Source organism: Alexandromys fortis, unplaced genomic scaffold (genome assembly GCF_014885135.2).
Source record: "Alexandromys fortis isolate MF-2015 unplaced genomic scaffold, M_Fortis_MF-2015_v1.1 scaffold_242, whole genome shotgun sequence".
NCBI classification, from domain to species: Eukaryota; Metazoa; Chordata; class Mammalia; order Rodentia; family Cricetidae; genus Alexandromys; species Alexandromys fortis.
This window is the reverse complement of record NW_026068123.1, coordinates 1,222,574-1,235,721: the sequence shown is the minus strand read 5'-3', so window position 1 is coordinate 1,235,721 and position 13,148 is coordinate 1,222,574. Positions and strand designations below refer to the sequence as shown.

The following is a 13,148-nucleotide window of genomic DNA, read 5'->3' as shown; positions in this document are numbered from 1 at the left end:
TTTTTCGAGACAGGGTTTCTCTGTGGTTTTGGAGCCTGTCCTGGAACTAGCTCTTGTAGACCAGGCTGGTCTCGAACTCACAGAGATCCACCTGCCTCTGCCTCCCGAGTGCTGGGATTAAAGGCGTGTGCCACCACTGCCCGGCTGATGCTCGAGCTTCTGATGGAAAGATGGGAAGATTATCAGGGACAGTCAGCATGGGCTTAGTCTAAACTCCCTCAGCACAGAGCTTTCCGCTGCATTGCAGGTCAGAGAGACAAGGACATGGCACAAGAGGTTGACTTTGGGGGGTGGAGGTGGGATGGGAGTCAAACAGACGGTTTCAGAAACTGGAGACAGTCTTCAGTTTAGCACACCTGTAATTTCAGCACTCAAAAGGCCCAGGCAGGAACATCACAATGTCCAAGTACCTCCAGTTACATCACAAGTCTGGAGTAGGCTGGTGAGATGACTTAGCAAGGACCCAAGTTAGGGGCCCAGAACCCATGTAAAAAAACTGAGAAAAACACTAGGTCACCAAATCTAGTCAAAGGTGAGCTTTAGGCTCAGTTAAAGACAACCAACAGTGACCTCTGGCCTGCCACACAAGCTTGAAATCTTAAGTTTGATCCCCCATAATCCATACAGAGGTGGAAAGAGCATCAACACTAACAACCTGACCTCTGCCTTTCATGTACATACCAAGACAGCATAGCACCCCCAGACTCACTATTGTAACTAACTTCAAGTTTTTCTAAATCACAAATAGAAATTAAAATAGTCCTGGGATATCTATACCGGTACAGCTGCATTCATACATACATACACACAATAAAGAGAACTAGCCAGGTGTAACAGTACCTGTCACAGTAAGCACAAGGTTGGAGTAGGAAAACTGAGTTCAAGATCAGCCTGAGGTATAGAATGAGACCCTGTTTTAAAACTTAAACTACAGGGCTGAAGAGATGGCTCAGAGGTTAAAAGAACTGACTGCTGTTCTGGAGGTCCTGAGTTCAATTCCCAGCAAGCACATGAAGGCTCATACCCATCTATAATGAGATCTGGTGCCCAGAACACTATATATGTAATAAATTAAAAAAAAAACTAATTTAAACTACAAGAGCTAGTTTCAGGCAGGCTCCAAAGCTACAGAGAAACCCTGTCTCAAAAAAAAAAAAAAAAAAAAAAAAACAACTTAAAAAAATCACACACAGAGACACAAGAAAATAAAATACCCCAGACTTGCAATAGTCATAAACTAAATTACCAGCTCCCCAGAGAGGACACATTCCTGCCTACGTGTGTCCAGAAAGGACCCCAAGCTAGAACATCTTGGTTTCTACTCCATACCTCCCTCATTTCTGACCCTCACCACACAAGAGACTGATACTCTTTGGTCCAAGGTGTGGTTCAGAGGCATAGCACTTGCCTAGCACAAATCTACAGCCAGCACTAAAAGAAGATATAAGAAAATGAATAGTTCACTTCAACACCAGAGAGAAAGACCTAAAACTAAACCAGTCTTAGCAGCTCATGCCAAGAATCCCAACAGTACGCAGAGGCGGAGGCAGGAAAAGGAATTCAAAGATAGTTTCAAACAGAAGGGTTAACAGGTCCAGACAAACAAAATCTAGGCAAATCATGGAAAGAAAAAGCCTAGAGCATCCCACAAGCCTGGCATAAGAAGCCAGCCCAGCTGAGGGCAGTGTACTTGCATAGACTAGCACCTGGAAGGCAGAAGCTCCCTGCTGTGATGGCCCAGGGTGGAGGCCTCCAGACTGCTGCTCTAACTCACTCCCCACCAGGAGTGGTCAGCCTCATTTCTTAAATGGCACATTAAACAATAAAATATCTGCCCTGGGTTCTATGCCCAGTGCCCCCCCAAAACAGATGGGGAGCCTGGAGATAGGGCTTGGTGGTCAACAGCATGTACTGCTCTTACAGAGGACCTAAGTTCCCCACCTGGGTCAGGTGGCTTGCAACGTCCCCTCCTTAACTGAGTTCCAAGGGATTTGACACCTTGTGGTCTCTATGGGCACCTGCATGCACATCACACACACACACACATTTAAAAATAAGTCTTTAAAAACTAGACACAGAGCACTAAGATTAAGATGACGACCACACAGCTGTAAGGGACAGCACCAAGGACTTAACAGAACACCTGTCAACCGAGTGCCAGTGTTCCAGACCTGCGGTGAGCTACACCACCTCTAGCACACATACAGAGGTCTGGGTTCAACTTCAGCACAGCAAAATAAAAATTACAGGGCTGGAGAGATGGCTCAACGTTAACAGCATTGCCTGCTCTTCCAAAGGTCCTGAGTTCAATTCCCAGCAACCACATGGTGGCTCACAACCATCTGTAATGAGGTCTGGTGTCCTCTTCTGGCCGGCAGGCACACATGTAAACAGAATATTGTATACATAATATTAAAAAAAAATAAAAATTACAGCTGGGCGTTGGTGGCGCACGCCTTTAATCCCAGCACTCGGGAGGCAGAGGCAGGCGGATCTCTGGGAGTTCGAGACCAGCCTGATCTACAGAGCTAGTTCCAGGACAGGCTCCAAAGCCGCAGAGAAACCCTGTCTCGAAAAACCCAAAAAAAAAAAAAAAAAAGAGAGAAAAATAAAAATTACAGAACTCAAAACTTCCTACTTAAATGAAGCCAGGCTATATCATCTTTCTGAGTGAACTTAATGCATAGAAGAGGAAAGTCAGTGAGTAAACCGCTTGCCTAGAACACTTGAGGCTCTCAGTTCCATCCCCAGCACCGCATAACCTGCACACATGGATACCGGCACCTAGAAGTGGAGGCAGGAGGGGCAAGAATCCAGGTCATCTTAAGCTACACAGGGTGGCTAAGGCTAGCCTGGGCTACCCAATTGTCTGAAAAACTCAAAGAGGACTGGGGCAACCTATGCTGGAGAGGATATGGGGTAAAGGGAACACTTCTCCATTGCTGGTGGGAGTGCAAGCTGGTACAGCCACTTTGGGAATCAGTATGGTGATTTCTCAGAAAATTAGGAAACAACCCACTTTAAGACCCAGCAATACCTCTTTTGGGTATATATCCAAAGGATGCTCAATCATACCAAGGACATGTGCTCAACTATGTTCATAGAAGCATTGTCATAGCTGAACCTGGAAACAACCTAAATGCCTCTCGACTGAAAAATGGATGAGGAAAACATGGTACATTTGCACGATGGAGTATTACACAGTGGAAAAAATAATGGCATCTTGAAATTTGCAGGAAAATGAATCTAGGAAACATATTGAGTGAGGTAACCCAGACCCAGAAAGACAATTATATGGACTCACTCATAAGTGACTTTTAGACATAAAGCAAAGAAAAAATCACCCACAATTCACAATCCTAGAGAACCTAGACAACAAAGAGGACCCTAAGAGACACATACATGGATCTAATCTACATGCGAAGTAGAAAAAGACAAGATCTCGTGAGTAAATTAGGAGCATGGGGATCATGGGAGAGGATAAAAGGGGAGGAGGAAGAAAAGGAGGAGAAAAAATATATAGTTCAATAAAAACAAATTTAAAAAAAATGACTGGGGAGATTTTTAGTAAAATGACTGTCATACTACAACATAAACCCGAGTTTGAATCCCAAGACCCACAGAAAGCCAAACATGGATGGAGAAAGAATCTCTGGGTTTGCAGGCCAGTCAGACTAGCTCAATCAGTGAGTTCCAAGGTTATGAGCAATCGGTCTCAACAAAAAGGCTAATTATCCCCATACTCAGATACAAGTAGGAGAGTCTAGAGTTCCAGGTAGGACTAGTTTGCATATTAAGTTCTAGAATAGCCAGGGTTACGAAGGAAAACTCTGTCTCAAAATAAGATTGAAAGCAAAAATCCAGCCCCAGGGATCCACTGCCCTCTTCTGGCTTCCTTAGGTACCAGGCATATAAACTGCACAGATATACTAACAGGCAGAACACCTGTATCTACCTACCCCGCCCCCTGCACACTCAGCATAAGGTAGAGAAGGCAAGAAACCAATTCAAAAAGTTCCAAGTAATAAGTTGGGCATGGTTGCACATGCTGTCTTTAATCCCAGCATTTGGGAGGCAAAGGCAGGTAGATTGAAGTTTCAGGGCAGTTTGGCCTTCAAAGAGTTCCAGGCTACCAAAGACTACATAGTGAGACTCTGTCTCAGAAGAAAAAAGTCAGATGAGATGGCCCATGAGTAAAAGCACCCGTTGCCAAGTCTGACTTTCAACTCTAGGAGCCCCAAGAACTGCCTCAGGAAAAGACCTTCACATGTGCGCACAGACACAGCAAACACTGACTTGGTGAGACGGATCGGTGGGTCTGAAAGCTCAGTTTGAGCCCAAATCCACATAAAGGTGGATGATGGTATAAACAAGTCTAACTGCCACACTCATGCTGTGGTACGTGTGCATATGAGATTATGCCCGCCCCTATGCTGTGGCACATGCACATTAGACACACACCGTTTACACACAAGTTTAAAAAAATAAGAGCAGGACAGGCATGTAAAGCACACCTGTCAATACAGTACTCAGGAGGAACAAGCATCGTTAAGCTCAAGACCAGCTGACTACAGAGACTCTCTCTGCCTTGAAAAAAAATTTATAAAGCTGAAAGAAATTAGAACCCCGAGTCAATAAGGAGGTCTCAGCTACGGGAAAGACGCAGCCTTGTTCAGGAAAAGAAGTACCTCATCCTGAAAGGAATGAGTTTTTGAAACAAGGCTTTGGTTGAATTCTAACTAGTGGCTCTCCTGCTTATGCCTTCTAAGGGCTTAGGTTACAGACCATGTGCCACCACGCCTGACTAAGACGACCAGCTCCGGCAGAGTGCCCTCTGACTTCCAAACACAAGCGGTAGCATGTGCCCACATACATATAAAAGTTAAGACTTAGAATCCAAATATCGAAAACACTTTATTTTATATGTCTGGCAGAACTGTGCAAACTGTCACTTAGGCAGGTGCCATTTAAATACAGACCAGCAGCAAGGACAGAAGCTGCCACAAGGCCTAATTCAGCTCCTGACCATCCTACCAGAGACACACCTCTTCACACTGTAGATTATACTTTGCTACTACATTCTCCTAAACCAAGCAAAGTTAAGCCAGGTGTGGCGTCAACAGTCCTATAATCCCAGCACTTGGGAAGCAGATACAAGAAGATCAAGGCTAGCCTGAGCTATACAAACCAGCCTGAAGCCAGCCTACCTGGGAAACAAAACCCACAGGTGAGCAAATGAACAAAGACAGGAAAAGACAGTAAGGGAGGTCATCTCACTGTCTAAAGAGCCATCAAGGGCTTTAACTATGTATTTTTGGTAGAAAGGTTAAATTGTAAAAGAAAAACTGTTGAGGGGTGTCACAAAAGCTGCCTGTTTTTATCTCTATAACAGTCAAAAACATATTCAAACCATCAGGTGGCACATGCCAGTAATCCCAACATTGAGACAGAGGCAGGAAGATGGAGAGCTCCAGGCCAGCCTGGGGAACTCACCAAGAATCCTGTCCTCTCCCCCCCACCACCACCAAAAGAGAGAAAGGGCTGGAGGTTTAGCTCAGTGACAGAAAACTTGCATGCACAAAGCTTCAGGTCCAACCCTGGGAGCAAGCTGGGGTGGGGGCGTCTGACAGGAAGGGGAATTTCAGTCATGCTCCTTTCTCCAAAGCTCGACTAGGAACTGGCCTGGCATGACCGCTGTAAACAAAACCCTTGGAAAGAGACAGCAGAAGTAGGTCGGGTTGGAATACGTCCAGAGCTGGTCCGGGCACCCCATGACCAAGGCACAGCGGCACGTGGGACAAGTTTTCAGAAATGAACTGACTAATGATGTCCTTCTGGAACAGGAAGCAAGATCCAGCGTTCCCGCCAATGCCTGCGCACAGAAACACCCAGGGTCCCTCACTGCCAGTGACACACACTGGACCGCTGGGAGGAGTGGGGGGGGAGATTCACATGCACTAAAATGGGGGGTGGGGTTACTTGCCATCCCTCACTCCTTAGAAAAGGCACTCGGGAGTACGGAATAGGCACACGGGACAACGTAATAAGCTTCCTCAGTGGTGCCAGGACCAAATGAATTGTTTCACAGGGTTAAGCCATGGGGCGGGAGCCGAGACAGCTCACTAAAGTTACCATCCCTCTCTCCCTCCCCACGACACACACTCTGGACAGGGTCAAACATTCCCTCGATTGCTCTGGGATCTCAGGACCTGGTTTATGTCACTGCAAAAGTGGAGGGCCCATTCCGCACCATCCCTCTCCTGGCAGAGTCTCTTTGATGGCTCCAGGATCGCAGGGGCTCCTTTACTTTAGGATAACAGCAAAACAAAAACCCACGTGGGCTGCAAGCTGCCCAGGCCCAGTGCTGCACGGGGAGAGAGCAGCTCTGAGGACTTGACAGCCGGGCACGGGAAGAGGGGGGACGCCGAGGCAGCACGCCTGCACCAGGGCCTCCGGAGGACCCTGCGGAACGACCCTGGGGTGGGCACGGCGAGACCCACTGGGCACCGGAAGTGGAGGCCGGAGCTGGTGGGGAGTGTGGGGGTGTCCACAGGCCGCGGGGAGGGGGACATTTCCTGCAAACCCAGGAGCCTGGCTGACCAAAGAGGCGGCACCCTGGAGGTGCCCCAAGCCTGCACCTCCACGAGGCTAGTAGATACTCTCGCCTTTCTCCCTCGGGTTTCCCAGTCAGTGGACTGGCCAGCAAACCGGCCCCCACCCATTTTGGCGCCAAGAGCCTGGAGGACTCCCGACCGGAAGCGCGGCCCGCGCCAAGCACTGCCCCGCGCATGCGCGCCCCGGCTGTCAGCGGCCGCAGGGCACCCGAGATGCCTCCACAAACGCCTCGGCATCGGTGTAGCCCCCCATCCCCCACCCCGCGTGGCACCTACCGCCTGCGGACATGGTCGGGCAGCGAGCCTGCAGGGGAGGCGAGCGCGGGCACTCGGGCCGGGGCTGTTCGTGCTGGCATCTCGCAGGTCGCAGCCGACAGGACAGCTCTGAACGAGACCCCGGCTTTTTCGCGCGCGCGGAAACCAACTGGGAGGGGGCGGCGCAAGCGGAAGCAGCGTGTACCACGGGCTGAAGGAGCGGGGGAAGAGCGCGCGGGGCGGAGCGGGCGCGCATGCGCAGGACGGGCGCACCGCACACCTCCTGGCAGCAGTGGTCTCTTCCGCACCTCGGCTGGCACCCCCACCTCTCCTTTTCCCGGAGTGGTAGCTCAGCCCTTGAGAGCCGGGAGAGATTCCTGGGTTGGTTTGCTTCACCCACATCCAGCCACTCAAAGCCACTGTAACTCCTCTTCCAAGGGATCCTACGCCCTCTTCTGGCTTCGGTGGGCACTGCACTCACAAGGCGCATACACAAACACATAGTTAAAAAAAAATTCTTTAACAAAAGGCCTCACAGCTAACCCAGTCTTCACCCCTTGCCCTCTAAAATGACCTTGAGTACACCATCTGGACTTATCCTGTGCCCTTATCTGCCAACCAGGCCTGAAAGCAGAGCCTTGAAAATGGAGTTCACATAGACTTAAGTCATATGCCAAGGATGTAGCATAGTGGAGAGACCAGGAATCATGTCCATAGGCTACCTTGAATAAAATAACAGAACACAGGGAAACGATAGTCTCTTCTATTGACCTTCCACATGCTGTGAAAAGGTCGGGAATATATAGCCTAGGAATACTTACCTAACAAACCCCAGAGCCCTGAGATCCATCCCCACCACCAGATGAACAAATAACAGAATGAATAGGAGGAGCTGGAAAATGGCTAAGAGAACTAATTCTGACCCTTATCAGTCTTCCTCCTACTATATATGCACTTTGACATCACACATACACACAAAAATAAATTTAAAATTTTTATAGAATTTTTTTTTTTTACAACAAAGTTAGCAAATTTATTTACTTTTGGGTTTTTCAAGACAGGGCTTCTCTGTGTAGTAGCTCTGGCTGTACTGGAACTTGCTTTGTAGACCAGGCTAGGCTCAAACTTACTGAGATCCATCTTCCTCTATCTCCCCAGTACTGGGATTAAAGGTACGCACTACAACATCCAGCCAAAGTTAATTTTAAAAATCCTGAGGCAGCCAGGGCAGTGGTGGCTCATGCCTTTAATCCCAGCACTCAGGAGGCAGAGGCAGGTGAATCTGAGTTCAAGGCCAGCCTGGTCTACAAGAGCTAGTTCTAGGACAGGCTCCAAAGCTACAGAGAAACCCTGTCTCAAAAAACAAAAACAAAAAAAAAAAGAGAAAAAAAAAGCAAAGAAATAAAGAAAATCTGTTTAGCTCCAACATGATGAACCTTAAGGACACTGAGCTATGGGGGCTGGAGAGATGGCTCAGCAGGCTAAGAGCCTGGACTGCTCTTCCAGGGGACCTGGGTTTAGTTCCCAGCACCCACGTGGCAGCTCACAACTGTCTAACTCCAGCTCCAGTGGATCCGACACCCACAGACACACAGGCAGGCAAAACACCAATGCACATAAAATAAATTTAAAACTTAACAAAACTGAGCTAAGTGAAGTACAAAAAGAACAAATACATGCGGCTACATCAGTGAACTTCCAGGGTAGCAGACTCTTAGAACAAAGTCGAGCGAGAGGGGGTAAACTAGTTCAAGACCTACAGTGTCCATCTCAGAAGATGAGAAGTTCCGGAAACTGTTAAATACCACAGAACCACACATCCAATCATAAAATACACAGAAAACTAAGCACACACCTTCTCCCCAGGCTTGAGTAACTTGTCCAAGTCAGAAATCCAGAGGTAGCCAAGTCCCTTGGAGTACACTGCGCAGAGCCACCTCTCCCTTGAGAGCCCCTTGAGCAACCCCAGAACTCTGGTGTCATAAATACCAACTCCAGCATCTGCCAGTTTTATATCAAGGAGCACCCGAGTCAGCTGGCACACTGCCCCTCCAGGAGCCTCCTCATCCCTAGGCTCCTGGCCTTCCCACTGACGCCAGCATGGAGGAAGCTGTGAAAAGCCATATGCAGAATATCTGCCCTTCCTTACTGCCCCTGAACGGCTTCTCAGAGCAATCACCCCCTCAGCTCCACGGCAGATCCCAGACCAGATTAAAAAGCTAGCTACAGCCTATCGTCAGCACGCCTCCCAGATTCAGTGATGGGCCTGTGGGGACAGAAAGGGCTAAAGAGATGCTTCACCCTGTGATGGTAAAAGGTTCAACTGCCCGAGCTCATTAGTCATCACAGAAACAAACCTTTGTGTCCCTTCCCCTCAAACACACACACACACACACACCCGAGAATATGTCAAAGAAAGAAAAGGAATATTTCAGTGTTAACACATCAGAACACTTCCCTAGCCCTGCAGGAAGTCAAAATCCAGTACAGCTGGGCAAGTGAGCTGGCTTGGCAGAGTAGGAGCACTTGCCACAGGTGCCTGGAAACCTGCATTTGAGCCCTGGAACTCAAGTCAGGTGGAAACAGAATACACATACAATTAAAAAGTGAGGTCCAGCAAGACAGCTCAACACATAAAGGTGCTTGCTGCCCAGCATAAAGATCTGAGTTCAATCCCTGGGACCCGCAAGTGTCCTGCTTGTGTCCTTGGACCTATACACACACCATGATGTGTATTTACCCACATATATGTACACACTGACAAAGTGTGATCAATTTTTTTTAACTGAAAATTTAATTTTTGTTTTTTTTCGAGACAGGGTTTCTCTGTAGCTTTTGGAGCCTTGGAGCCTGTCCTGGCACTAGCTCTTGTAGACCAGGCTGGCCTCCAACTCAGATATCCTCCTGCCTCTGCCTCCAAGTGCTGGGATTAAAGGTGTGCGCTACCACCACCCGGCAGTGAAAATTGTAATGAGCTACTTTGGAAGCTGGTTTGGTAACATCTGCTAATGTTCAGTGTGCTCCCACCCCAGCACCCAGCAATTACACGCCTGGAGTACTTGCATAGTAACTGGATGATACATGCAAAAATGTCCAAAGCAGCCTCCTTACAACAGTCCCAACCCCAAGACGATTGTTTCATTGAGATACAGAATGTGGTATCTCAGGGTGGTGATAGGCTGTTCCTTCAGCAGCAAAGGGAAACCTGGAACTCGCCTTGTAAGATGCTATACAGCCACGGGTGAGCCTCCTACCTCCCCCTCCCCTGTGCTTCAATGATAGGCATGCACCACCATGCCTGGCTGATACAGTTCTGAGGGGGGGACCCCAAACTTTGTGCATGCTAGGCAAGCGCCTTACCCACTGAGCATAGCCCCAGTCCCACAAAATTTTTCACAAACGGAGTAAGCAGCAAGTAATTTACAATGCGCAGGTCCCACAGGTGGTGTTACAGATACTAACTCTGCCTTTGAGGACTCCAGAGCCCTGGAGGAGAGAGGGCTATGTGCCAATCAAGTTCTTCATAAGTACCCAAACCTGCCTTCTGTGCCATCCCCAGGTGTCTTACGTGAGTGTGGCAGAGGGGCTGTTTTCCACAATGTAAAAAATGGAAATAAACCGCCAGGCGGTGGTGGCGCACGCCTTTAATCCCAGCACTCGGGAGGCAGAGGCAGGCGGATCTCTGAGTTCGGGGCCAGCCTGGTCTACAAGAGCTAGTTCCCAGGACAGGAACCAAAAGCTACGGAGAAACCAAACAGGCTGGGGTGTGTTAGTGAGTAGAGCACTTGCCTGGTGTGCGGGAAGCCCCGGGTTCCGTCCTAGCCCCACGTGAACTGTGGCGGCACAGTGCAGAATCTCAGCACTGCAGGGGTGGGGAGACAGGAGAATCAGGACTTGAAAGTTATTTTTTTTTTTAAAGTTTTTCTTGACTAAATAGCACTCGGGAGGTAGAGGCAGTCAGATCTCTTGAGTTTGAGGCCAGCCTAGTCTACAAACTGACAGGACAGCCAGAATTACACAAAGAAACCCTGTTTTGGTGGGGAGGGCAGAAAGTTATTCTTGACTAAATTGGGAGTTCTAGGGCATCTCGGGTTATAAGCTAAAGTGGAATTAACCATTAACCCATGAATAGAAGTTTGACAATCCCCCTGCAGGAGTGGGTTACAGCTTCAATCAGAAGCACGAACTGGAGACCCAGCTCTGGGGGCACAGCTCAGCGCTTACCTAGCACATACGAAACCTTGATGGCAGAAATCAGAGAAAAGACAGTCAAGATTTATGGTGCACAGGGAGAAGTTAGGGCCAAGCGCACGCCCCCGAACTGTGTTTCTGTAAGTCTCCGACACTGACCCCCCAAGGTTTCCTCACCCACTTTAAGCGTGGCATTCCTTCCTACTTACACAGGGATGTTCTCTCAACACTTGGACCCAGATCCACGGCCCTTGCCCACTTACAGCCCTAGACAACAGCAGCCATAGAGTGCTCAGAGTGGCCCACCTTCTAGAAGACAAAAGACACGCAGCAGGTCTGGTTATGAGCAGCAAAGAGTGATCGCAGTAGGAGAGCTCTGCCATGGAGATATAAAGCCTCCTCCGCCCTGGCCATCAAATTAGAGGGCTTCCATCTGCTGGGCCCAATCATTGAAATATATGGTGCAGGAGAGACGATACTTTCCAATCAGGGCATTAGGGTTGTTTCTAGAAGTTTTTCTCCACTATTTTCCTCCACAGTCCCAATCTTGGCTTGGGACCCGTAGATCATCAGAGCAGACAGAGATAGAATGGGGGCTGGAGATGCCCTTTGAAGGAGGGCTTGCCTGGAATCCCCAGGGCCATGTGTTCCACCTCAGCACCGCTTGGGGATGCATGTCACCCCAACACTGAAAAAGGGAGACTGGCAAAGAACTGAAAGGCATTCACAGTAACATAGTAAGCTTGAGATCAGCCTGGGCTACGTAGAATTGGAGTGGGGCTGGAGAGATGGCTCAGCTGTTAAAGGCTAGGCTCACAACCTGAGGGTGCCATGTGGGGTGATGCACAGGGGATGGGGAACACAACAAGCTAAGATAAGTGTGACAGTTCACACCTGTCCTAGCATTTAGGAGGCAGAGGCAGGAGGATTATGGGTTCAAGGCCAGCATAGCAAAACTGTCTAAAAAGGGGGGAGGGAGGTGCATTGTCAGGTGGCCTGCCTGAAACCCACTTCGGTTGTGAGAGGCTGTAGGCAGTCTCACAGCACAAATGGCTACTAGGAACGAATCACATGAGACCAGCTTCCTAAAGGTCAGAGAACAACTTTTTTTTTTTAAAGATTTATTTATTATGTATACAACATATGCCTTGATGTATGCCCGCACGCCAGAGGAGGGCGCCAGACCTCAGTACAGATGGTTGTGAGCCACCACGTGGTTGCTGGGAATTGAACTCAGGACCTCTGGAAGAGCAGGCAGTGCTCTTAACCTCTGAGCCACCTCTCCAGCCCCAGAGAACAACTTGTGAGAGCTGGTTCTCTCCTTCCACCATGTGGGTTCTAGACCTCAAACTTAGGTTGTCTTCCTTGGTGGGTACTTTACCTGATGAGCCGCTTCAACTGACCCATGCTAGGTTTATTCACAGCTGGGGATTGAATCCAGAGCCTTGTGCATTTAAGATAAACTCTATCAGCTGAGGTACCTGCTCCTCCTACCTCTGCCTACCAAGAACTGGGATTACAGGTGTGTGGCCAGCACACCCAGCTGTTTTATTTTCTGATTTTCAATTAATTTTTATTTTATGTGTTTGAGGGCTTTGCCTGCACACATGTCTGTGTATCACATTCATGACTGGTGCCCAAAGGGGCCAAAAGATGGCATCATATCTCCTGGAACTGGAGTTACAGCCAGTTGTGGGCTACCATGTGGGTACTGGGACTACATCCCAGACCTCTGGAAGATGTTTTTTTTTTAAAGATTTATTTATTTATTTATTAGGTATACAGTGTTCTGCCTGTGTGCATACCTGCACCCCAGAAGAGGGCACCAGATCTCATTACAGATGGTTGTGAGCCACCATGTGGTTGCTGGGAATTGAACTCAGGACCTCTGGAAGAGCAGCCAGAGCTCTTAACCTCTGAGCCATCTCTCCAGCCCCCTCTGGGAGATGTCTTAACCATGGAGCCATCTCTCCAGCTCCTTCCAGTTCCTGGTTTTGACAGGGCAAGTAGTCCCTAATAAGACTCTGAGGGAGCTATGTGGTGGGGGCTCAGGCCTTTAATCCCAGCACTCGGGAGGCAGAGGCAAGT

The 13,148-nt window shown here is 48.7% G+C and overlaps 1 protein-coding gene across 4 annotated transcripts in view; it reads right to left on the bottom strand.

Annotated features, from left to right (window-relative positions):
• The window catches only part of Dnmt1 (DNA methyltransferase 1), a 53,183-nt gene extending 41,774 nt beyond the window's left edge, over positions 1–11,409 (bottom strand). For 3 of the 4 annotated variants that reach the window (XM_050125457.1, XM_050125458.1, XM_050125459.1), the window contains exon 1: positions 6,891–7,057. In XM_050125457.1, the coding sequence (XP_049981414.1) occupies positions 6,891–6,970 (80 nt within the window). In that variant the 5' untranslated portion in view covers positions 6,971–7,057. Of the gene's footprint in view, positions 1–6,890; positions 7,058–11,366 lie in introns of those variants that run through there. The other variant, XM_050125460.1, reaches the window with a different exon arrangement.
• Positions 11,410–13,148: the final 1,739 nt, after the last annotated feature.